Source organism: Geotrypetes seraphini, chromosome 3 (assembly GCF_902459505.1).
Source record: "Geotrypetes seraphini chromosome 3, aGeoSer1.1, whole genome shotgun sequence".
In the NCBI taxonomy this organism is placed as follows: domain Eukaryota; kingdom Metazoa; phylum Chordata; class Amphibia; order Gymnophiona; family Dermophiidae; genus Geotrypetes; species Geotrypetes seraphini.
In genome coordinates this window covers 373728896-373755137 of record NC_047086.1, presented here as the reverse complement: position 1 = coordinate 373755137, position 26242 = coordinate 373728896, and the positions used below count along the sequence as shown (strand labels likewise).

The window sequence follows — 26242 nt, the reverse complement described above, 5'->3', positions numbered from 1 at the left end:
AAAGAGGGGGCAGGGGGGAGAGAGAAACAGGCAGTCAGGGGGAGACAGAAAGAAATGGGAAGTGGCAGAAAGAAAGAAATATTGGATTTATAGTCAGAAGAAGAAAGTGTAACCAGAGACTCATGAAATCACCAGACAAAAAGGTAGGTTAAATGATTGTATTTTCAATTTAGTGATCAAAATGTGTCCGTTTTGAGAATTTATATCTGCTGTCTATATTTTGCCCTATGGCCCCCTTTTATTAAACCGTAATAGTGTTTTTTAGCGCAGGAAGCCTGTGAGCATCGAGAGCAGTGCAGGGCATTCAGCGCATCTCCCTGTGCTATAAACCGCTATTGTGGTTTAGTAAAAAGGGAGGGAGTATATTTGTCTATTTTTGTATAGTTGTTCCTGAGGTGACATTGCATAAAGTCATCTGCCTTGACCTCTTTGAAAACCCGCGGAATATAAATGATAATTAACATTTTCTCTGCGTACAGTGTGCTTTGTGTTTTTTAAAATTTTATTGTTGGTAAATCATTTTGACTTGGTCATTTTAAAAGTAGCTCACATGCCCAAAAAGTGTGGGCACTCCTGCTGTAGAGCCATTCTTGTATGACTGGATGAGCTATATTTATCTTTTTTTTTAGTTGTTTAAATTCATGTAGAAATAAATGGCTAGATTGAACCTAATGACTTCATTAACGCCTTTCCCTTTTTTAAATCTCTATACCATTTGAAAGAGGGCAGATATCTAATTATTCCCTTCTTGCATTGGATGCTTCTTAAATTTAGTAAAAATATTCTGGCACAAGTATCAAACCTCAAAAAAGGAAGTCATATTGAACATTGGAAAATAATAATAATTAACTATTAAAAATAGTATACATTTAGGGCTCCTTTTACTAAGTTGGGAAAATGGTTTTAGCGTTTGCTTAGCGTGCACAGAATTACCACACGCGCTAGATGCTAATGTCAGCATTGAGCTGGCGTTAGTTTTCCCGCATAGTGTGGGAGTTTGCACGTGCTAAAAATGTTGGCGCACCTTAGTAAAAGAGGGGGTTAATTTTCCCCACCACCAAATTTCCCCATCCCACCCCACCCGGTTACTTTTTCTTGCCACCCGGCTGGAAAAAATTTAAGGGGAGAACACTGAAGATGATAGATGTAAATTTCAAAACTGACATTTTACAATCACTATATTAAAGGTTAACACCTGTTGTATCATTCTCTCCCTCCTCATACACCCCCATGTTAATCATCTCTCTCTCTCCCTCCCTTGCAGCCTTGGTCCAACATTTATCCTTTCCCTTATGCAGCATTCTCTCCCTTTCTCTGTCATGTCCAACATCTCTGTCTCTCTCCCATTATCTACCAGCTATCTCCCCTCTTTTGTGCCCTGGGTCAAACATCTCTGCCTTCCTCCATAATTTTTAACATCTCTCCCCATGCACCCCTATTCTCCAACATTTCTACCTCTCTTGCCCCTCTACTTGCAGTCTGTCTGTCTCCCCCCTCTACCACATATGTGACATTTTCCCTTGCCCCTCTCCACCCCTTTACAGTATCCCTCCCTCCTTCCCCATGTCGTAAAATCCTTCTTCTCTTGTCCTTTCAACCTGGTGCATTATCTTTCTTTCCTATCCATCCACCACCACTCTTACAGCTAACTCTCTTGCTGGCTCCTGCACATCACTCTCCATCTTCAATGGGTCAGAGTCAGCAGCAGTTGCTACAGGCTGCTTCTGCTAACTCAGAAGATTCACTGCAGTGTCCTGCCCCATCAGAAACATGAAGTTGTAAATAGTGGCGGAGGAAAGGCTTCCAGATTAGCGGCAGGCAGTCTGTAGCAGTTGCTGCTGCTGACTGACCCATTGAAACTGGCCAGCAGAGAGTGAAGAGAGGGAGGTGCAGGGAATGTGGGACCTAACCTGTCTCTCCAATGCTGATGTGGAAGTGGGTGGGGGGGCTGCACATGTGGCCAGGCCCACCCATTGTTATACCGCTGTCCCCCCTTCCTGTGCCATCCCTCTGTGTCTTCCTGCATACCTACCCCACCCCCCTTTGTGATCCAATGCTGACCTTGCTGCCCTATTCTCTACCTTTTAATATCTCCAGTGGTGTAGTGGCTTCTTTGGGAACATAAGAGCCCAATCCTTTCCTACCACTGCTAGAGTCGCCTGCCACTGGCAGTCTGAAGATTCTGAAAATAGTTGAGAGTTCATGAAGTGTCACAAGGCTGCCCCATGAAAAACACAGGCAGACCTATCTGTAACACAGTTACCGACAGCTAGACCTGTCTGCTTTTCTGGGTCGGTCCTACCAACCTGATTCTTGCTTGCAAGTTTAGGGCATTGATTGGATGCCTGGTTTTAATATTAATGATCTCATTTGCATGCCAGAATTTGAGAATGTAGGACCGCATGGAAAACTGCACGGTGATCAGTTTTGGGTTGGCAAATACGTTCGGTCGCTAAAGCAGTCAAGCCGGTTTAGCAATGATTATAAGACGATGGGACACTTTATTGCATCTAGCCCTTAGTCCAAGAGTTATGTTTTAACTTTAATGTTTTCTTGGCTGGCTTAAAAAAAAAAATTCAGTTCATTTGAAATGTGCATGCATACTTTTATGTTGGGTACCATTGATTGTGTTTCTTCTGTTTTCAGGTGGAGTCAGTTCAGAGAACTGGTGGATAGAAGGAAGGATGCACTTAACTCTGCCCTGAGTATCCAGAATTACCATCTTGAATGTAATGAAACCAAGTCATGGATTAGAGAAAAGACCAAAGTCATTGAATCTACACAAGAACTGGGCAATGACCTTGCTGGAGTCATGGCTCTTCAGAGGAAGTTAACAGGCATGGAACGAGACCTAGCAGCTATTGAAGCTAAACTAACTGATCTGGAGAAGGAGGCAGAAAAGCTAGAAGCTGAGCATCCTGACCAAGCTCAGGCCATCCTGGCACGGCTTTCTGAAATCAATAATGTATGGGAAGAAATGAAAACTACTCTCAAGAATCGGGAAGAGTCCCTTGGGGAGGCCAGCAAATTGCAACAATTTCTGCGTGATCTGGATGACTTCCAATCTTGGTTATCTAGAACCCAGACTGCAATTGCTTCAGAAGATATGCCAAACACCCTGGCTGAGGCTGAAAAGTTGCTGACTCAACACGAGAACATCAAGAATGAAATTGATAACTATGAAGATGATTATCAGAAGATGAGGGACATGGGGGAGATGGTAACCCAGGGGCAAACTGATGCACAGTATATGTTCTTACGTCAGCGTCTGCAAGCCTTGGACACTGGGTGGAATGAGCTTCACAAGATGTGGGAGAACAGGCAGAGCCTCCTCTCTCAGTCCCATGCCTACCAGTTGTTCCTCAGAGACACTAAGCAAGCAGAAGCATTTCTTAATAATCAGGTGGGTTAAAAGTTTAACTATAAAGTTGATGAGGATAAAATGTACAGGTTCATTCAATGAAACACTATGAAAACAGTAAAGCCAGTTTTCTCCAATCCCCAGTTCATTGTCCTTGCGACTGAAACTGTGCAAGATAAAAGAACTTTTGTTGTAAGGAGGTTTACAACCTTTCAAGTCTATCACTAGCAGCCCACTTTTTAGATACTGATATAAATAAATTTGTTAGTAAAAAAGAAAAGTTTTCTATCTTTTAAAGCATCACAATAACTTTGTATTTTAAGGATTTATCTGTTTATATTTATCATATAGACTCAAAGTGATGTACAACAAAAAGAACATGTCAGAAATCTAATGTTTGTAGTTTTTTATATTTATTATAACAGGTTAAAACTAATGTAGGCTGATTGTTACAGTTGTCCGGGCCTATCCATGTCTGGGTAGGTAGAACAGATGTTTCAGCCACCAAGCTGTGGCTTTCTTCAGGATTGCTGTGAGGCTGAAAAATGCCACAGCATGATGGCTGAAATATCAGTTCTACCTAACCAGACATGGTGAGACCCTGACAACTACAATAATCATGACCCCAGTCACTGAAGCCTAAGAGAATAATAAAGGCTGTTTGATTTTGCACATATTATAAATGAAATGAAGAGCATGGTATATAAATAATTATTCTAGGATAAGAAGGCAGCATATTCTCACATGTGGGTTAACGTCATCCACGGAGCCTCGGTACGGGCAATGAAAAAATGCACCTGCTCTTTAAGAATTCAAAAGCTTTAAGACTGCCAGCACTGTGTATGCACGAATGCCTTCCCGCCTGATGTCAGCTTGCGAGGTTGTCAGTTTTTCGTTTTCCGCAAAGTGAAGAAGACATTTCTTGTTTCTCCGTCAAGTTGCCTTCCCGTTTAAATTTTTTAACAAATTTTTTCAAGTATTTCAAGTTTCTTCTTTACTGATTAAAAAAAAAATAGTAGAAAAAAATTTTAGACTTCCTTAAAAAAAAAAAAAAAAAAGAACTTCTTTCAAAGCTCAACGGCCCTCACACAAATCTCCATCCGTGATCATCGATGGACTTTTGGCCTTGTTTCTACTCTATCTCTGCTCACCCTCTCAGATTGCGGGGCTATAGATTAGAAGAAGATAAATACTATTGATCAATGTCAAAAATGTTCTTCTTTTGTTTCTCTATTTCAACATATAGGTCTGGAGTCAGACTTTCAGTGACTGGGACTTGCCGGTACTGGTATACATCAATATCTCAATCTACTTACATCGGTGGCATATTAGCATCGAATCCAATTAATGTTTGCCTTTCTGTAACCGATGTTTCTACCATGTCAACACAAATGCATTGCAGTAGATAGTGCCCTGCCAATTAAGCATCAAGTCCATTTGATGCATGGCTTTCTGGGCAATACAGGTTGTCATTTCTGAAGCGCATTTCCCAATACCATTTGATATTACATGGTCTTGGTGCCTCCTCTTCATTGATGAACATCGGTAAAGGTTATTGTTTGGAAGTGTGGTGCCTCCACTATATATCAACCTTCATTGGTACCGATCCATGCTAAGTGTAGTATATTCATCAATGGTACTTTCTCCAAGTTCTTCTTACATCAAAACATTGATTGATCATCAAACCTTTAAAATAGTTTTTCTTCAGTACTAAGGTATCTACATCGATGATACCTGTCCAGGATACATCATCGAGGAATAACTCCACATCGACACCGTCCTTCTGTGCAAGTTGTGTCTCCTATTGGGCATGCACCCTCTTTGAGGTCTTCTACCCCTCTACACCCTGCAGCACCATTGATACCTGCTCAGTCTGAGGTATCAGTGCAGGATATTGATTCCAGGATCGATGACTTGTGTACATTGCTTCACATTGTTTTCATAGATTATGACCTACTTACTCTTGACAGAGCATTAGTTGCTGTTTGAGGGAGTGTTTCATTGGAGCGGTATCGAAGATATCGGTTCCATTTCAACCTCTGTTCTTCAAGTCATCGTTGATGTTCATCTTCAGAGCGTCAGTCGGTATCCAGAGGACACCAACACTCGGAGCATTGAGTGTCATCAAAGCATCATCGTATGTCTGCACATCAAAAAAAATTCTGCATTGAGGCATTGACGTGCTTCATCTCTTTGAGATTTTGCATTGAAGATCGTCATCGAGTCAATTTATCAAAGCAGCGACGTTCTTCATTAGAGCATTGAATTTCTTCATCTAAACACTGATGTTCTTTACATTGAGGCTGTACATCAAGGTATCAAAAATTTGAATTCGCCTTTAGCCATGACACAACATTCCAGCTCAAGTTTCTTAATTTCCAGCAATTTTTGAACTTTATTTTCCTATGGACTTCATTGCGTAAACTCGCATAAGAAGAAAAATTGATGTTTTGTCACAGATGGCATTGTTGCTTATCTTGGAGCGTCAGTATGTGTCCTAAAGAACCAAGATTCTGCATCGATATAGTTGATTTTCATCGGGATACTGTGACAGGAATCCACCATAGGTATGTAGAGCCTGTAAGGTGGTCTTTTTCCTGTTGCCTGAACTCAATCACTCAAAGACTAGTGTTGGAATTTAATATGGGTGTAGAGCCGCCTGTTAAGTTAGATTCCTTACCATGTTTTAAAAAAAGAAAAACAAAGAGTAAGAGTAAACATCAGGTGGTTCTCTTTCTCCATGTTAACCAATGGTTCTCTGTTTTATCCTCTAGCCAGATCAACTAGCATTAATCCAAGTTGCAAATGGCCTTTCCATACTACTTCAGAAATCCACCATGGGTGTAGAGCCTGTAAAGGTGGTCTTTTTCCTGTTCTCTGGATACAAACATACAAAGGAAAGTGGTGGAATCTAACATGGGTGTAGAGCCTGTTAAGTTAGCTTCCTTACCATATTAAAAGAAAAAAAAAAAGTAAGACAAGCAGTGTTTACTTTTGTGCTTTATACACTGTCAATGGACATTCTCTTTCTCAATATTAATCATTGAAGCAGAATGGTTCTCTGCTTTATCTTCTAAGCCTGATCAACCAGTTTCAGTTTTTTACTGAAATATGCCTTCCCTTCTACTGTACCATCAATGTTTATACAGTACTTTCCAGGAGGCTCATATAATTACTTTGAAGTATCTTTCCCTACACATGTTTCTCCTATTGTTTAATGGACAATATCCACAACACCCTTTGCTTCATCTCCTTTTTTATTCTAAAGGAATCCAGAGATTTGGGAGTGGCTGTAGGGGAGAAGGAGCCACTACATCCTTTTTGGGATGCGTTTTCATTTTACTCCAGTTTATCTCAGAGTTTCTGAACTGAAGGTTTCATGTACACGGTCTAAAGTTAGAGGGTTATACTTTCGAACATCAGTGCTCACTACCCAAATTCTAATAGATTAAGATTGTAAATCTAGACCTGTTCCTGCTTTGCATTCTACATAGGTCACATTCATATCTTTCAGCTTCATTTTTAATCTCTAGACAGAGAAAATGGATATGCTCGGGTGCAATTAGTGTATGCAAGTTTTAATAGCATCGCATAGTACCATTGGGTATTGTTTCTTACTGAAATCAAGCCGTACCTTTGTCACAGGTCCTTAGGTTTTATATCGATCTTCATTCAGTGCATTACTATTCTACCTGTTATACTTCTCTGCAGTATGCACCAATTGCACCGTGGACTGGCGGTTGAAGAACACTGTTTTGGGCCTGATGTGACATCAGAGGGAACGCTTCCAGATCAGCCACAGGAGGCGTGTGGGAGTCGCTGCCTGCGGCTTTGAGCGAACACTGCAAGATGGAGGAGGGAGCAGGAAAAAGATAAACACCTGTGGCACAGAAGGGAGAAAGGGAGAAGGGCGTGAGACTTGAGAGGGAGGGAGCACAAACAGGAAAAATGATGGAAGGAAGGAGGGAGAGGCATGAACTTAGGACACAAAATGAAGAGAAAGATACAGGGGAGCATGAGCCATAAGATGGAAGAATGGAGGGAGGGAGGGAAAGAGATGCAGAGGTGAAGGAGACAATAGAAAGGGAGAATTGGGTGTCTGAGAGAAGGAAAGAGATGGTGCAATTGGGGAGATAAAGAAAGAGGAGAACTGTTGGGCAAAAGAGGAGGGACAGAGAGAGAGAATTATTGGACATGGTGGTGGGAGAGGAGTGAGGTAGAGGTGCATGGGTGCAGAGAGAAGGGGGAGAACCATGCTGGGCCGAGGAAGCTTCCTGGATGTTGGGGTTTTTGGGGGGGGGGGTTTTTGGGGGGAGAGTATTAAAAGAAGTGCCAGATTGGGCCTGGGGGGAGAGCTTATTACATTACATTAGTGATTTCTATTCCACCAATACTTTGCAGTTCAAGGCGGATTACATAAAAGTTATCAGAGATTATATAAAAAATTTACATAAAACTTTACAGGAATAGCATAAGAGATGTCATAAGAGTTACATAAGAATTACCAAAGAGTTGTCGTTATCTTAAGGTGATAAATGTTGGGTAATAAGAATTACCAAAGAGTTGTCGAGATCTTAAGGTGGTAAGTGATGGGTAAATAGAGGTATTTTAGCATTAGTTGGGTAATTAGAAGTGGGGTTTAGGTAGGAACTGGTTGTGTTTAGGTAGGAACTGGTCGTGTTAGATAGGTTTTATGTATTTTTTGAAGAGAAGGGTTTTAGTATTTTTCTTGAAGGTTTTGTAGTCTGTGGTCGATGACAACAGAATGGTGATTTGTCTGTCCAGTTTATCTGCTTTGGTGGCTATTAGGTTGTCATATAGTTTTTTTCGCTTGACATTTTTGGATGGTGGGTGTGTGAAAAGTGAGTGGGTTCTGCGGTGCCTGGATGAGGAAGATTGAGTTAGTCGGTTATTCCAGTAGGTTGGCTTTCTCCGTTAATGACTTTGAATAGTAGGCAGTAGAATTTGAAATGTACTCTTGCCTGTATTGGGAGCCAGTGAGAGTCATGGTATGCTTCTGTGATGTGGCCATATTTTTTCAACGAGTAGATGAGTCTTAGGGCTGTATTTTGTATAGTTTGTAATTGTTTTATCATGGTCGCTATACATGGGAGATAAAGTATGTTGCAGTAGTCTATTAGTCCAAGGATAAGGGATTGTACCAACAGTAGGAATTGTTTTCTGTCAAAGAATTTTCAGATTTGTCTTAGATTTCTCATGGTCACGAATGATGCTTTTATTACCTTGTTGATCTGTGGTTGCATGGTACAGCCTCTGTCATTTAGTACTCCCAGAAGTTTTAGTGTGGGTTGACTAGGGTATTTGAGATCAAGTTTACTACTAGATTTGTTAAGGTAGGAGTTTTATTGTTTTCTAGGAGGATGAAGTTTGTTTTATCAGGGTTAAGTTTTTAATTTGTGCTCTGTCATCCATGTTGCTACTGTTTTGAGAGTTCTGTGTATTGTGCTTGTCATGGCGGGTTCTGGGTGGTCGAAGGGGAGGAGGATAGTGATGTCATCTGCATAGCTGTATGAGGTTATGCCATGTTTGTCTAGGTAGAAGCTGAGGGAGGCTATGTATATATTGAATAGTGTAGGTGACAGGGGTGATCCCTGGGGTACTCCACAGGGGTTGAACCAGGGTTCTGATTTTTCTTGCTTCATTTTAACCCTTTAGGTTCTGGATTGTAGGAAGCCTTTGAAGCATGAAAGTACCTTATCTGAGATTCCAATGGAGTCTAGAGTTTGTATGAGAATGCTGTGATCAACTAGGTCGAAGGCTGCAGAAAGGTCTAGTTGTATGAGCAGGATTTTCTTGCCTGTACAGAGGTATTGTCTGGCAGTGTCCATTAGTGTTCTTAGTAGGGTCTCCGTGCAGTGGTTGGCTCTGAAGCCTGACTGTGTGGGGTGGAGTAGATTGTGTTTGTCTAGGTATGAGCGGTCTTGGCTACGAGGCCTTCCATCAGCTTGACGTACAGTGGGATTGACACTGCGTGTCTGTAGTTGGATGGTTGGTCCGTTGCTCCTTTGGGGTCTTTTAATATCGGAGTTATGGTGATTTCGCTGAGTTCTTGTGGGAAATGACTCTCTAATAGTAAAGATTGTATCCATTGTAGAAGCAAGTAACGTAATAATGTACTTGAGGTTTTCAATAGGTATGAGGGGCAGTGACTTAGGTCACAGGCTGTGTGGCTGTATTTATTATATAGATTGTTGAAGTCTGACCATTGTACGGGTGAGAAATGGGACCAAGTTCTATCTGCTGCAATTGGTTCTTTTTCTGTGGGGGGAAATGAGGTCTCTATGTGTGAGGGGGTTCCGTTGAATGTGGCTCTGATGTTTGCGATCTTGTTTTTGAAGTATGTGGCTGAGAGGGTGGCTGAAGGAGGGGTGGGGTTGCTGTTGGCTATGTAGGGTGTGGTGTCTGTGAGAACTTTTAGTAGCTGGAATAGCTTTTTTGTGTCTTGGGGTCCTTCTCCTATTTGTTTTGAGTAGTATGTCTTTCTTTTTTCTTTCAGTTCTTGTTTATATTTTCGGTTTGTTGCTATCCATGCTGTTTTTGTGGATTCTTAGCTGTTTTTTCTCCATTTTCTTTCTAGTTGTGTGCATTGTCTTTTGAGTTGGAGTAGTTCATTGTCGAACCACTTGTCTGATTTTCTCTGTATTTTTGTTTTGAGCTTTTCTGGGACTAGTTCACCCAGGGTTGCAGTACTTAGGTGGTTCCATTGTGAGATGAAGTCTTTGGGTGTGTAATGTTGGATTATGGTATCTGTTTTTGTCCAGAATGTGGTGGGATCTATATGTTTGCGTGATTTGAGAGTTGTTTGTTGAGTAGTTGGAATGCATTTGTTGCTGGACCAATTGATTTCAAAGGAGTATGTGTAGTGATCAGACCAAAGGGAATGGTTCCAATTATCGTTTGATGTTTGGATTTCTGGTTGTGTGGGCTGTTGAGACATGTAGGCTGCGATGTCTAGTTGGTGTCCTTTTTCGTGTGTGGTTTGAGGATCTAAGATTTTGTATGTTAAGGCCTGGAGATATGCTAGTAAGGATTCTACATTTTTGCAGGATTGGTTTTTGAGGTGAAGGTTGAGATCTCCTAGAAGTAGGTTGTAGGTTGTCGTTAGAGAGTTTTGATAAATAAATTCTTCAAATATTGGTTTAGCTGTATTCCAGTTACTTGGGGTTATGTAGCATAGAATGCATGTTAGCGTTCCTTCAAGTGATGTGCTTGAAAGTTGGTATGCTAGTAAGTCCATGTATTGGTTGGTTGTTTTGTCTTCTATTGTTAGGTTTATTGTTTTTCTGGCTATAATGGCAATTCCTCCTCCTCTTTTATTTTCTCTGCAGACTAACGTTATTTTGTGGCTCTTTGGGCAAACTTCAGTTATTCTAGGGTCCGAGTCAGAGGTGAGCCATGTTTCTGTAAGGAAAAGGCAGTCTAAGTTATCTTCTTCTATCCAGTTTTTTATACGTTCTGTTTTAGGGCCTATGGCTCTGATGTTCACATATGCACATTTGAGAGTGGTGTATTCTATAGGTATGTTGTGAGTTGTTTTTGGATATATGAATGATCTTTTGTGGGGTGATTTTTTGGTTTTCTACTTGTTGATTTTGGGGCGGGTTGGTATGCGTAAGGCTGTTGGTTTGAGTTTCTGTCAATTGTGAGATGCCTGATTGGTCGGGTAATTCCCTTGGAATTTGCTATAATTGGTATTGGATATTATATTGTTTGCAGTTTCTTTCCAGTCAGTTAGGAGCAGGAATATCAGTAGGCTTGCTTGCGGAAAATATGGTGATGGGTTTGAGGAGTTAATCAATTCTAAAACTTTAATCTTATGGGGCCAGAAACAGAGGACAGAGAGGAGATGGTGGGCAATGGTCTGAAGGGAGAGAAGTTGGACCTGGGGTGGTGTAGAGTAAGAGGGAAAGAGATACTTGAAGAGGGAACTGTTGGCAAGAGAAAGGAAGAAATGGTGGACCTGGGGAAGAGAGGCAGGCAGACAGGGGGAGATATGGAACGGGTTAGTTAGGGAGAGAAGTTAGATCTAGGGATGGGAGGGTGGGAGAAATGTTAGGCTTGTGGATGGAAGGTAGAGAGATGCAGCATCTCTCTTTTTTTTCTTCATTTCATTGTTCAGCATCAAGGGGGAGAGAAGAAGAAAAACAGAAAAGAGAGGGAGCAAAATGTTAGACCATGGAGATAGAGGAGGAGAGATGGAACCATGGAAGGGCAGGAGGGAAGAGAGCTGGGATAAGATGATGCTAGGGGATGGAAAGAAAGGGACAAGGAATTATAGCCTGACCAGTGGAGAGAGGGACAGGGAGTTATAGCCTGACCAGTGGAGAGAGGGAGGGGGATTCTGAAAGTGGTGAGCCATGTGGATGAGGTCAAAAGGGAGATGACGAGTGAGAGAGCAGTGAGTACAGTGGTAGAAATGTGGTAATGGGAAGTTGATAGAAGGGAATAGGAGGCTGGGAAAGGAGTGAGATGGGAAATGGGAGAGCTAGGGACTGAGAGAAGATGAAGAATTGAGAGGTAGCTGAACATTTAAAAAGAAGAAGGGTGAGAAAGAAGGCAAGATTTGAGTGGACAGAGGCAGAAAAGAAAAAGTTAAGAAAGCTGAAAGGGAAAAATCAATACGTTGGAGAGAGGCATAAGAAGGAAATGGAACGACAGAAGAGGAGAAAAAAATGGACAGCAGACACTGGAAAGAGAATTAGTTGAAGATAGACAAAAAGCAGAAAGAGAAATTGGGACCAAAATGATGGAAAAACAAAACATCTAGACAAGGTAGAAAAATTGTTTTATTTTGAATTTATTAACTGGAATATGTTAGCTTTGGGATTTGTGCATCACAATTATTTTTGTATTCAGTGGTGTAGTCATATACAGCTGATTTGGGGGAGGGACTGGTGCCCAAAATTAGTGGATGGGCACCAAAGTTTCTCCCCACCTGAGTGCAATTTATAAATACTTGAGTTAGTGGGGATTCCCATGCCCTGCCAACTGAAGACATCGTCCTCCAGTCTGACAACTCAAACTCTCCAAGCTTTGCAGCCAATTGTAATATCCTCAAGCTGCCCCTGCTTTCATGCCCCTGTTTTCGTTTCTGTCGGGGGACAGGTTCCTGAAGAAGGGCTCCTCCCCGAAACCAGCGCGGTTGAACCTTTTCTCCTGGCGCGGTTTTTTGCGTTGCAGTTTGTGATTTCTTCTTTGGATAAGAATTTATTTATATATTTTTTTGCATGGTGACTTTTTGATTTTGTGGTCGTATTTTTCGGGGGGTCTGGCTGGCAGGGTTTGTTTGGGGGTCGCTCAGGTCACATTCTTTGATTTATATTGAGTTATTCACTCGTTTATTTATTGGTTTAATTGGTGAAGTTTGCTTTGATTCCTAGCACACCCTGGGTACTCTATGATGGTGTGCGGGTGGGGGCTTATCGCCTCGACCTAGAAGTGAAGTGTTGGAGCTGGACTCCTATCGCTGATGGTTCACACTGAGAGCACCCTCTACGTTACTGCACGTGGTTCGTGTGTAAAGCTTATGTCCCTGAGCGTTCTCCAAATGAACCTTGATGTGACTAGGTCTGCCTTTTTGTGTTATTCCTGCTTTCATGCGTGCATGAAAGCCAAGGGGGGGGGGGAAGGGAGGAGGGAAGGCAGCAGCTCTGCAATATTGCTGCCAGCTGCAGAACTTGGGAAGTTGGAGGGGGAGGAGGTGGCCGTCAGTTGGTGAGGCTTGGGGATCCCTACTAGCTACAGCAGGGGAGATATTCATTTTGAGGAAGTCCAAGCTCAAAGTGGGAGGCCCAAAAAAGCAGTAATATTTACCCTGATTAAATGATCCTCCATGTGCGCTGCTGACAGCTGATTCAGCATCCCCGCTCTGATGAGGCTCACCTCTGAAAAGGCTCACCGTAGCTGTAATAGAAGTGAATGGGAGAACCAGGAGCACGCATCCCTGCTCATCAGAATGGGGATGCGGAAGCCTGTGGCTGCTCCCACTGTCAGCGGTGCACATGGAGGGACCACTCAGTCAGTTTAAGTATTACTGCTTTTTTTGGTTCCTCTCTACAGTGTCCCTTTAATGAAGGTTTATTATTAGACTAGTCTTTAAGCCCGTTACATTAACGGGTGATAGAATAGATGTGTCTGTCTGTCTTTCTTTGTCTCTCTCTCATTGGCCGCTGTCTTTCTTTCTTTCTGTCTGTCTCTCTCTCTCTCTTTGGCTGCTGTCTTTCTGTCTGTGTCTCTCCTTGACCACTGTGTGTGTGTCTTTCTGTCTCTCTCTCTCTCTCTCTCTCTCCTTGGTCGCTGTCTGTCTGTCTGTCTGTCTCTCTCTTTGGCCGCTGTCTGTCTGTCTTTCTGTCTCTTTCTCTCTTTCTCGTTGGCAGCTGTGTCTGTCTTTCTGTCTCTTTCTTTCTCTCTCTCTCTCTCTCCTTGGCCGCTCTCTGTGTATGTTTGTCTCTTTCTCCTTGGCCGCTCTCTGTGTCTGTCTTTCTGTCTCTTTCTCTCTCCTTGGCCGCTGTCTTTGTATGTTTCTGCCTCTTTCTCGCTCTTTCTCCTTGGCCACTGTTTATGTGCCTTTCTGTCTCTCTCATTGGCCACTGTCTGTCTCTTTATCTCCTTGGCCACTGTATGTGTGCCTGTCTGTCTTTCTATCTTTTTCTCTCCTTGGCTGCTGTCTGTGTATGTTTCTGTCTTTTTCTCTCTTTCTTTCCTTGGCCAGTTTGTGCCTTTCTGTCTCTTTCTCTCTCTCTCTTTCCTTGGCCGCTGCCTGTGTGTCTTTCTGTCTCTCTCTCTCTTTAGCCGCTGTCTGTCTTTCTATCTCTTTCTCTCTCTCTCTCTCTCTCCTTGGCCACTGTCTTGTCTGTCTCTTTCCTTCACTCTCTCCCGTTCCCTGCCTGCGCCCCGCTCCCCTTCCTTTGACTGCCCCCCTAGCCCATTCCACCCCCCTCTGCGGCAGCGCCACCAGCCTCCAACAAATCCTCATCCTCGACTCGGAAATTCACCCAGAAGGGAGAGTGGAGGCAGAGGAGAAGGTTGTGTGACCACGGAGCGGCAGTAGTTGTGGCCTTCCCTCCCCTAGCTCCGTACTCGGTCGCCGCCACATCCTTCTCTCCCCAATGTCGGCTCCCAATGTGCGCACGCACCACACTCTGCAACATTTCTCTGCCGACCACAGAGCGACGGACACACGGAGCCACAAAAATTGAAGTGCGCATGTGCGCTAAGGGTATTATTATCTTAGATATATATATCTTCTATATTAGTGATTGCAGATTTGGGACCTGCTCAACCTTTTTTTTGCTCATCGGTTAGTGTTTGTGCGGCCCCAGAAAATATTTTTTGGCCAATGCGGCCCAGGGAAGCCAAAAGGCTGGACACCCCTGCTCTAAAGCTTTTCTTTTCAAGAAAGTCATGCTCAGGGACATGACTGGTTTCAACTGCTCATTTGGTCGGCTGCTCCATATGGGTGCATTAGCCAGTAGTCCTCTCTTATTTGGTTCTTGAATCTTTTTCGCATCTCCATCATCTATATTTAAGAGTCACCTACCTCTAGGAGGTCATTGATTATTTTTTCAACCTTCATGCATATATTTTTTTTCGGAATCCTCCTTTTACCTCTAGTAGAGCATGGAGTTCCTCTATTCAATTTTTACATTAGGTTCCTTCCCTTGCCTCCATGTTCTTGTATCAGATATTAGGTCTAGGTTTTTGCAATTCAAAATTTCTGAGATTCTTGGAACTCAGCTCTCTTTCCATCCCTTTTATTGAGGCTAGGGAGTCCTTGTTTTAAGTTTTTTATTCATTTTTCATATAACAACAAGTGTACCACTTAAATTTATACAATTTCATTATTCAATATTCCTTCATACATTACTATATATATAACGTATCATTATATAATCTTTTACTATAATCTTGAAACAGTATATAATATTTAATAAGTATACCAACTATTTCTCAATTATAAACCCATCCCCTCCCCTTCCTTTGGCAACTGCATATAATACAACAGGATATATTGATAAATTATTTATATTATAAGATGAATAAAATAAACCCTCCCACCCACCCCCCCTCTTATCAATATCTTATTATGGGAAAATTGTATCATTCATTGCAAAAATCTATTAATGGTCCCCAAATCTTCTTAAACTTATCTATATAACCTTTTTGTGTTGAAAATGTACGTTCCATTTTATACATATGGCATACTGAATTCCACTAAAAGTTATAATTTAACCTGTCATAACTTTTCCAATTGTATGTTATTTGTTGAACTGCTATTCCAGTTAATATAAATAAAAGTTTGTTGTTGTTTGAAGAAATTTGACTATGTGCTCTCATTGCTGTGCCAAATAAAATCGTATCATATGTCAAGGCTACTGGATTCTCCAACATCCTATTTATCTGAGACCAAATTGATTTCCAAAATAATAATATGAATGGACAATAAAATAAAAGAGGCTAGGGAGTCCTACATATGAGAACATGCTGACTGGCAGATATTCTCACAATCTACCCACCTCCCCTAGTTGACTTCTTTGCTTGAGCATAGAACTGATGACCTCGCGAGCTGGCATTGGGCGGTAAGGCTCTCGCACATACGCAGTGAAGGCAGTCTTAAAGCTTTTGAATTTTTAAAGTGCCAGTGCACTTTTTCATTGTCCATACCGGGGCTTCATGGATAACATCACCCCACATATGAGAAAATGCTACATGTGAGAATATCTGCCTGCTGTCTCCGGATAACACCTGTTATGGTAAGTAACTGCTTTAGCTACTGTTGTGTACTTTGTCAATTCAGACAGTATCCTTTAAGATAATGTATGCTTTGTGCTGTGCAGTGTTTCCCAAAATTGTAGAGAGTAAGTAAGAATAGTTATCAGTTGAAACATTTGCTTTTTAAATTATTAAAGTTTATTGTGAATTCCTAGGAGCCAGTTATTTGTGGTGCTGAGTGCTTGTTACAGAGTTGGCTCAGATTATATTGATATATGCCATTTTTTTTGTAACAAAAAGACTGGTCAAGGCTCTTTAAGCATGAGGTTAACCTTACTAACATGGCTGCTCCTAGGATTTCAGGGACAGTTACTGGAAGAATTTCCAGAATAAAGGTTTAGCAGTAATTATTATTGATGGACTGTGGTGATTTCTAGTATTCCATTGAAATTCGGTAGAAGGGACAGCTTTTAATGCTCACAAGGCCTGAGAAGCTTCAGTGAAAACCACATCCAAGCCATCCGCAGCTAAGACTGTGTCTGAGGAGAGAAATCGGAAAACCTTGATATTTTCAGCCTAAGTAAAAGACAATAATCATATCATTTAAATGTGGGCACCTTCATGCCTTGTGGGGAGAGGAGTAAGGCCTTGCAGACTTGGAGGATGAGAATCAGTTTCTTGTCCTTTGTGTCCTGATTTTACCCTTTATTTGTTTTCTTCTTTTCACTTTGGGGGTGGAAGTAATTATGCATTAGACCATTGTAGGCAACATTACCACCCAATTTAGCTTTTCTTGCTATTCTTCCCTTTTTGGCTAAGAAACTGAGCACATGAAGTGATGTACATTTCTATAATTTGCAGGAGTATGTTTTGGCACACACTGAGTTACCTACTACCTTGGAAGCAGCAGAGGCAGCTATTAAAAAGCAGGAGGACTTCATGACCACAATGGATGCAAGTGAGGAAAAGATAAATGCTGTAGTAGAAACAGGGAGAAGGCTAGAAAGTGATGGCAATATAAATTCTGACAAGATCCAAGAAAAAGTGGACTCTATAGATGACAGGTATTTGGTTTTCCCATAACTTTATTAATTTCTGAATAAGATCATCTGTGATACATGATGATTTTTAATTCTCCTCTTAGACTTTTACTATTGCTATTCCTAGATACTGATATAATCTGTTCCTCAATCCTGTCATCCAGTAATGATTTTTTTCTCTGAGGATAAGCATACATCATAATCTCCATTCACAGAACAAGGTATGCACTGTCACTTTAAATTTTTAAGCTAGTGTCCATACCACACGTATGCACCGGTGCCTTCCTGACCAATGTATGCTCACTGAACCTACAGTGCTTGGCTGTCTGCAGAACTAAGAAGCTGTGTCTTTAGTGTTCTATTCAGTGCATGAGACTTTTTGGTGTTCATTCTTTTAGACATAGTTTTTTACTTTTAGTATTTTCCTATATTCCTATTGACTTTGGTTTAATTTTGTCAACTTTACGTTTTTAGCCTTCAGGCCATTTTTGGAGCCCTTTTTTCTTCCCTGGAGCATCAATCGTTTTTGGTTTATTTTTCACTCAGTGTTCTCGATATAATCTGACCATTTCAGGCTCCAATCTGCATAATTGGTGCATCTAGTGCCTTGGTGTTGAATATCAGGACATTAACTAACTGTGTCTCCTGTCTCCATATGCAAAAGAGGTCATTAAAGCTCACAAACTACAATTCTTGTATTATCCCACTCTATTCCTGGACTAGTGGGTTATTTTCCCATACTCGCCAGAGCTTGTAGGAAGCCTTATTATACAGTCTTGAGCCCCTCCCCTCTTACCTCAGGACTGCCCCTCAAGAATCCAGTTTCTTTCCTACAAGCCAATCTGTAGGAGCTCGTCTTCTCTGCTCGTGTTTATTTTCTTTAAATTCAGTCTTTTTGTTCGTGAATTCCACCCTTCTGCTGCAAAGGTTCCCTGTGGGGACAGTTCCGGCTGTGGAAGATCACAGACTTTGGGGAAAGTCTGTTTCTATGGGGTTGGCTGCCTGGCAGTTCACCCTCTGGGCAGTCTGCACTTTCGGATTGGAGCTTAGGGACTGTTCTCTTGGGACCTGGCTCACTCCAGGTTTGTCCTCTAGTGGGTTTGAGCACAGGCTGCGTGGCTTCTTGGAGATGTGTCTAGGATCAGGACTGATTGCATCCCTCCGCCAGGTTGTGCACTTGGTGTGTTCTGGTGGCGGAGGCCCCTGGCCGCATGACTCGGGCCAGTGGAGCAGTCAGAAGACCAGCAGTCCAGTTTGCAAGGCTTGTTGAAGCAGAGGGTCTCCCTGTAAGCTGATTCAGCTTCTTTCTGCAGCCTTCCAGCACACAGCATAGCACATTGAGTACAGAGCTGACAGTCTGTCACAGAGATTTTGGGGGATTCTTAAAAGTGGTTTTTGTGCAGTTTGGGAGTTATCCCTAGTCACTCATACATAGAAGGATATCTGTAATGAGAAAGGAGGATAAGGGGTCTCAGAAACCTGCTTGGTTTAAAATCCAGATGTCCACTACCAAGAAAGACTGGTTCAGAGTCTCAATCATTGACCCTTATTTCCACCTACTCTTAGTGCTCAACTAAATTCTTACTGTGTCAATTATTTCTTTTTTTAAATTTTTCTTTTAAACTAATCAGCAAGACATAACACTTATCTTTCTCATTACAGATATCCTTCTGTAGGATTATATGTATGAGTGGATTGTTTCCAGTTAATCCTGCCATCCATATTTTCCTGACCTGTCAGTGGTTTACTGTAGTTATCCCTAGTCCCCTTCCCCCTAAAATCACTGCTTTTGGGGGGGTTCTTGTGCTTTTCCTGAGCTATTTTGATTTGAAAATTGCACAGTAGCCATCTTGGATTTTTCTTAATTGGAATTGAAAGTTATTTCTTGCCTCTACAAGCATTGTTTTTCCAAGAAAACCACTCAGATGGAGTTTCCAAGGCAGGATACTTCAGATTCATGCCTTGTTTGTGGTGGGTGGCTGGTGAGCGTCCGGGTTCCATGTGCTCTGCGGTGCGGGAGAGTTGGTGGAATTTTGTCGACTCAAGTACCCTCGACCTGTGAGGGGAGTTCTGCCATTGTTACTGCCCACGGGCAGGGGAAAATGTCAAAAGTGGGCCCCGAGGAATGCGCAGTTGCTGCCCTGGTGAAATGCATGCGATTCAGCAGCCAAATCTCATAAGCTGTCCAAGAGTTCTAAGAAGAATCTTTAGGAGGCTGCTTCTGCCCTAGATGGTGGGGTTTCTCCCAAATTTATTAACAAGATGTATCAGGCTTATTTGGCTAAGAAATTGATGCCAGCTACCTTACTGCAAATGTCCTCACCGGTTGTGGAGACTCCTCCTTTCCAGGGCATGGGGATTCTTTCCTGCTCCCTCACTGTGGTTCCGGTTAGTGCGCCAGCTGTATTCGCGGTTGACCCAGATGCCCTTGACCATGCCTTTAATTACGCAGGCAGGCACTACTACAAAGGGGAATGTTGCGGACCCTGCGGGTCTCAAGGACCAAGAATTGTGTGGACCTCTGGATCTGATGCGGACATTTTTTAAGCCATGGATTTGATCTCTTAGGTCCCTCCAGGAGTTGAAGCTGGAGGCTGGGCAACAAAATGTGTTAGTGGACAGGTTGAACAGACTCCTTCAACCTCATGAATGATCCCTCAGCACGAACATCCAGTGTCAGAATTTTTACAATTGAGCAACTTCGGACATGGATCTCTTTACTTCCCCCCACAACTACAAACTTTCTCTCTTCTGCTGTAGACTTTATGCCCCCAATCGCCTCAAGTCACATGCCTTCCTTTTCAATTGGGGAAAAAGAGTCCTGTACTCATTTTCACCAATACCTCTTAGTGAGAGGACTCTACTCATACTTGGCTAATATCTGGGCACGATGATTCTCATAGCTTCTTGTTTGGCCACATCAATCTTGGTTCCTACTTCTACAACTCCTGACACAGAAGCTGAACCACTTGCACCTATTCCCCTTGCTGCTAACATTGAACGATGGAACTCTCCTTCATCCCAACCTTTGGTCATTGGCACTCGCAGCTTGGTTTCTTTTACCAAACACATAAATGCCTTCACTCTCTTGGCTGCAGTCTCTACTATTGAAGTGTCCAGGAAACCACCTGCTTAGTGCCATGTATCAGATTTTCTGTCTGGTGTATTCTGCATTCTCTTTAACCCCTGTCACATGTCCACTCCCATCCACAGCAGACTACCATCTCCACCTCTCTCATTCTGGCCTAAAGACCAACTCAAATCAAGTACATCTTAGTGTTATAAGTGCTTTACACACTCTTTTGGACAAGAAACCTCTAGCTGTTCATACTTTGGTATCCAGGTTCATGAAAGAGCCACCTATCAAGCCTCCACCTGTTGTCTGGGATCATCTGCTTTTATTAAATCTCCATCTGAGCCACTTACAACTTGCTCTCTCAAACTTCTCATTCGGAAAATTATTTTCCTTATAGCCCCTCTTGTCTGTATGTTGTGTGAGTGAACTTCAAGCATTTGTATCAGATCCTCCCTATACAAGATTCTACTATGACAGAGTGGTCCTTTGAACTCACCCAAAGTTCCTACCCAAGGTTGTTTCAGAATTCTACCTTGACCAGTCTATAGTTTTACCTTTTTTCTTTCTGAAGCCACATTCCTGTCCAGGTGGATCAGCTCTTTATACTTTGGACTGCCAACATGCGTTCACATATTACCTGAACCAGACTAAACCTCATAGAAGATCTTCTCAGCTCTTTGTGGTGTTCAACCATAACAAATTTTGAATTCCTGTTACCAAGAGAACCATTTCCACTTGGCTAGCGAACTATATCTCCTTCACCACTTTGAACCTAACGGATTAGCGGTATATAAGAAATAAAATTACATTACATTACATATACTCAGGCTGGGCTAATGCTACAGGGCCATGTAATAGCCCACAGTGTCTGGGCAATGGCTGCTTTTGTTGCTTATTTTGCTCCACTTTTATTGAGGATGCTAGGTCCTCGATTCATATCTTCAGATCTCATTACTCATTCCTGGAATACCCCCTTCAGTCAGGTTTTTAGGATATCCACATTGAATATGCATAAACTTGATTTGCATACAATGCCTCCATTATATGCAAATTTCTTTCATACTTATCCATTGTGGATATGCCGATTACCTGACTGGAAAGAGGGTACTCCATGACAGAGTTGAGAAACACTGCCCTAAGGTACTGAAAGAACTCAAACATGAAATAGCTAATTCACTCTTAGTGTAACTTGTCATTAAAATTGTCCATTGTACCTGAAAATTGGAGGGTAGACAAAGTAACACCAAATTTTAATACTCCAGAAGAGACAGTTAGTTTGGGCAAGCAGTTATACAAAATCTTTTTAATTCCTGAGTGCCAACTTTCCCTCCACCTCACCAAGGTTTTGCCAAGTTCCTGTATGGTTAATATTTAACCTCTTCCACTGGATTCAAGATGGCGTTTAGATCAGACGCTTGGTGGTGAGCTCCTCACTAGCGCTGCTGCATTAACAGGAAATACCTCTTCCCTCTTACCTTGAGCATGGCCTGCCCGCGCGGCACTTGGATATCGCGGGAAGCTAGGTTTTTTTCTGCCGGCGATTGAATTTGATTTTCTATCTCTCATGAGCCCCGAACAGCGCTGTTGGACCAGGTGCAGAACGTGACCTGAATGAGGAAGAGGAAGGGCGCAACCTGGCCGACACCTCCGGCGACTGGAACCGCAAAGCCTTTAGTGCAGACGACGCTGGATAGAAAACTTGCTCCCTAGCTGAAGGAGACACCCCCGATTCTGGGAGGAACGCCGACTTCGGCAAAACTCAGTGATGATCGGATTTCCCTTAGCCCGATCCAGGGGCGAAGTCCTGCCCAACCCAGAAGAAGCCCTGCAGAGAATGTAGCTAACCAGCTTATCCAGGAAGGTGGTTTGCTGTCTAGCCCCAGAGGAGCAGTGGGAGGAGAAGGAGTGGTGGAAGAATACCCCACTGGAGCTCAGACATCAGCTTTCGAAACAGGCAGGAAACAATTCAACTTCTGTGAGTAACATTCAGTTTGGACAGTTGACAAAGCCAGCAGTAGTGAATTTAGATGAACTGTGCAGGGCTATTGAAATCATGGACTCTAATCTCCAAAAGGCGATGACTAAGGTACAAGCGGATTGTGTCTCTGTCAGTTCTCAGGTAGGGGCCCATGAGAAAATGTTAAAAGAACAGGGAGATTAATTAAAAAACCAAAAAGAACAAATTGTTCAAATAAAAAGGTAGAAATGGAGATTATTAAAGAAAGATCTTTTATTTTTAAAAAAACTTGAATATCTGGAAAATAAACAGAGACGAAACAAGCCTAAGATTATTAAATTTTCCTAAATCTCCAGTATTATCTCTACTTGAGATGGTGCGTAGATATAGATACTTGAAGGATAACTTAATGATTCTTGAAGATAATTTACCACCTGTCACCGTGGCTCAATCTATATCTTCAGGGAAGAAATAGGACAGTTCAACTCCTGTTGATACAGAAAGAATGGATCCAAGATGGCGATCTGAGACAGGACGCGCTGAGCTGCGTGTCCCAGGACTGTACTTCTCTTAATTTTCTTAACGGTAATTACTTACCGCGATGCCGAAGAGACGGGGCCGGAGTGCCGCTTCTGCCTCGCGGCGTCCTGGAGCCCAGGGTCTCGGGAATATTCAGGATTTACTGCGGCGCATGCAGGAGGTCGCAGTGACGTCGGATGGCGGCCCGCTGACAACACAGGGAGGCGAAACCAACGTGGATGTTCCTGGGCCCGACACTACACTGAGCCCCGACGTTAGGGCACCGCCCCCGCAACCCCAGACGACCAGCTCTCCCAGGGGCGGGGAAACCCCGGATTCATTGGTTTTCTCCTCTCCAGAGGCAAGGGAAGATTTACTGGAGAGTTTGGAGACTGGGGCCCACTTTTCCAGGGCCCCTATGGAGGTACCTGGGGGAATATCATCTCAACATGAGGGGGAAGGGCTGAAGACACCCCCCGAAGGACTTCAGAACGGTGAGCACTCTACACCTACACAAACCTCAATTGAATTGATTAAACCTGCAGAAGTGACTTTAGACTCTATCTGGGACTTATTGGCTGGTTTTGTTAAAAAAATTACTCCTACACTTCAACAAATTGAAGGGAAAATTAAGGAGCATGATAAAGAATTGAAGGATTTAAGAAAAGAAACGAATATTTCTAATTTATCTGTTCTAAAAATGGAAAAAGAAATTGTATCATTGAAACAAGTTCAAGAGGTCTTAGTTAAAGATAATATTAACCTAAGGAAGAAGACTGAAATGCTTGAGAACAATTCACGCAGTAATAACTTAAGGTTAATTAATTTTCCAAGACTTGAGTTAGTAACACCTAGAGAAATGCTTAAGAGATATCTAGTAGAGAACTTAGAGATACCCGAAGATTCATTACCACCATTTTCACGGGTTTATTATTTGCCTGATAAAGAACAAAATCAACAACTAAAAGAAAAACCTTCAGATCAAGAACCTCCAAATATATCACAGATCTTAGAAACATCTGAGAAGGATCTAGCATCACCAGCCACCATGATTATTACTTTAGCTTTTGCCAATTGATAAAACATGGTTGTTAAAACTTTTCTTTAAAAATAGACAAAAAAGCTTTCTTGGTTATAAAATACAAATGTTCCCAGATTTGGCACGGGAGACGCAAAGGCGTCGCCGTGAATTTCTTCTTTTGAAACCTGGGGTTTTATCTTTGGGAGCAACCTTTTATTTGAGACATCCGTGTAAATGTATTGTATATCACCGTACTCTTAAATATGTGTTTTTTGAACCATCACAATTGACAAACTTTGTGGCTATGTCTCGCCTAAATGTTAACAATCTTTGAGCCCTATATTTAGGATATTGTGACCTCATCTCAGTGCTATAGTTCTCAGCTTCTATTACAATTTTCTTTTTAGATAATTTCGCCAATTTTCAATAATTCTTGGATCCTAATTGTGGACTTGAGCATAAATAGTATAATTGTTTAATTTAAGATTTATATTGCTTTGTATTTGATATCTATCCTATTCTTGCTTTCTGTACAAGTGTAATACTTGAAATTTAAGTTGAAAATAATAAATAAATAATAAAAAAAAAAAAAAAAAAGAAAGAATGAACTTAACAGATTTTTGGGAAATTCCCTGGAGTAGTCATGGAAAGGATTACTCTCTTGGTGACGTTTGCCTTGGAGCATGACAGAGATTTAGTTTTTAGACTTTACAGACATATGAATGATAAGTTCTTTGACTCAGCAATTCAGATTTTTCTAGATATTGCTCAAGTGTCAGAAGAGGCGAAAAAAATTTGTGCTTTACAAACCCAGAGCTTTGGCCCTGGGTGCATCTTTTATATTGAAATTTCCAGCCAAATGCTGTGTTTCACTTCAAATGAAAAATTTTCTATTTTTCGAACCAAAGCAATTGTTGGAATTAATTTTGGCCAAGGAAGGGGGGGGGGCAGTGGTGATTGGTCCAATAACTCTTCCTGCAGTTTAAAGTACAGGCTGTTGGGATTTTACATCATTGTCTCCTGGGCTGTTCTTATAATTGATATATATTTCTTTATACTTAGTTCAATGCTTGGATCTTTATTTCTTAATTTTGTGGACTAAATAACGTATATTTATTTTGGTTTTCCATACATTATTGTTGTGAGTAGTGTTAGGTTTATTAATTTTCTTAGATTATTATTGCAAATCTGTATTCAAAAATTAATGTGCTTGTTTAAAATTTTGAAAAACTGAATAAATAAAGGAAAAAAATAAATAAATAACCTCTTCCAGATCCATCATTCTGGTGGCTTGAGAGTTCCATGTATGAGAATGTTATACCTGCTTGTCTTTGGAGAAAGCAAAGATACTTAACCTGTAGTAGGTATTCTCCGAAGAAAGTAGGCATATATTCTCACAACCCTCCCTCCTTCTTAGCTTTGTTACTGAACTGCAGGTCCCACAAGCCAAAGTCAGGCGGAAATGCACCAATATGTGCGGTTGAGGCACTGCCTTAAAATTTTAAAGTGACTGTGCACTTGATAGTGTCCATACTGGGTTCTATGGATGACCTCACCCACATGTGAGAATAAATGCCTGTTCTCAGAGAACACCTGCTTACAGTTTTTACCTGCTATTTCAGTGGCATGTTGTTTCAAATTTGCTAATGTAAGTAAGTGGTATTTTTCCACCCTGAAATTATTGATGTGTAGCACACCAACGTAACAACAACCTACCAATCGGCTTTATCTTGATTAGGCTTCACTAGGAACTTGAGATAAAATTTCCATTTTCATCTGCTATATCTGGATGGGGGTTTAAATGCAGTCCCTCTCCATTCTTCAGTTTTTGAAATATATAGATAGCAAGGTCTTCTAGCACAAAATAATCCTCTTGTCAGTTAAATAGTTTATCTGTTTGAGGTATCCAAGCTATTGCAGACCCTGAGGCTCATGGCCATATAATATTTGTAGAATGTTCACCTCCATGTTGCAGCAATTCATTGCACACAAGGGATATGTGTGCAGTTTACAGTGTTCATCTATAGCTTGGCAATTATGACGCATTCCTTGATAAGCAGAGATTGCATGTGTATAAAAATTATATACCCCCCCAGGGAGTCATGTGATGTCGTGCTTCTGAGAGGACGTCGGTGGTTGCTCCTGAGCCTCTTCTCTGTTTTCATTTTGTTTTCTCCTGCAAACTGCACTTAGTTTATACTGGAGTGGCTAAGAAATACCTTAAGATCTGACAGACCCTTTTGGAATGGGAGTTTCTGCCTTTTCTGCTTTGTGTCATCAAAATTACCCCATATAGAACTTAAAGGCATACAGTTGTTTGAAAAAACTCAAATAAGCAAAATGAGAAGTAAATTGCTTAAAAAAAATTGCTTATTGAAACACTTATGTTAAAGACTTACTATTATCAATAAATATTCATTTGTTCCACAGTTAAAAGGACTTCAGAGGTGACACTCATTGGAGCATGTCAGTTAGAATGATTTTCCACCGTGTCTCTTTACTAGTCCCATTTTTAAATATTTTTTCACAATGTTTT

At 41.6% G+C, this 26242-nt stretch overlaps 1 protein-coding gene across 3 annotated transcripts in view; it reads left to right on the top strand.

Moving 5' to 3' along the window:
* The window catches only part of SPTBN1 (spectrin beta, non-erythrocytic 1), a 569130-nt gene that overhangs the window by 366895 nt on the left and 175993 nt on the right, over window positions 1-26242 (top strand). For all 3 annotated transcript variants that reach the window (XM_033938993.1, XM_033938994.1, XM_033938992.1), the window contains 2 exons: window positions 2647-3403; window positions 16955-17157. In XM_033938993.1, the coding sequence (XP_033794884.1) occupies window positions 2647-3403; window positions 16955-17157 (960 nt within the window). The remainder of the gene's footprint in view (window positions 1-2646; window positions 3404-16954; window positions 17158-26242) is intronic.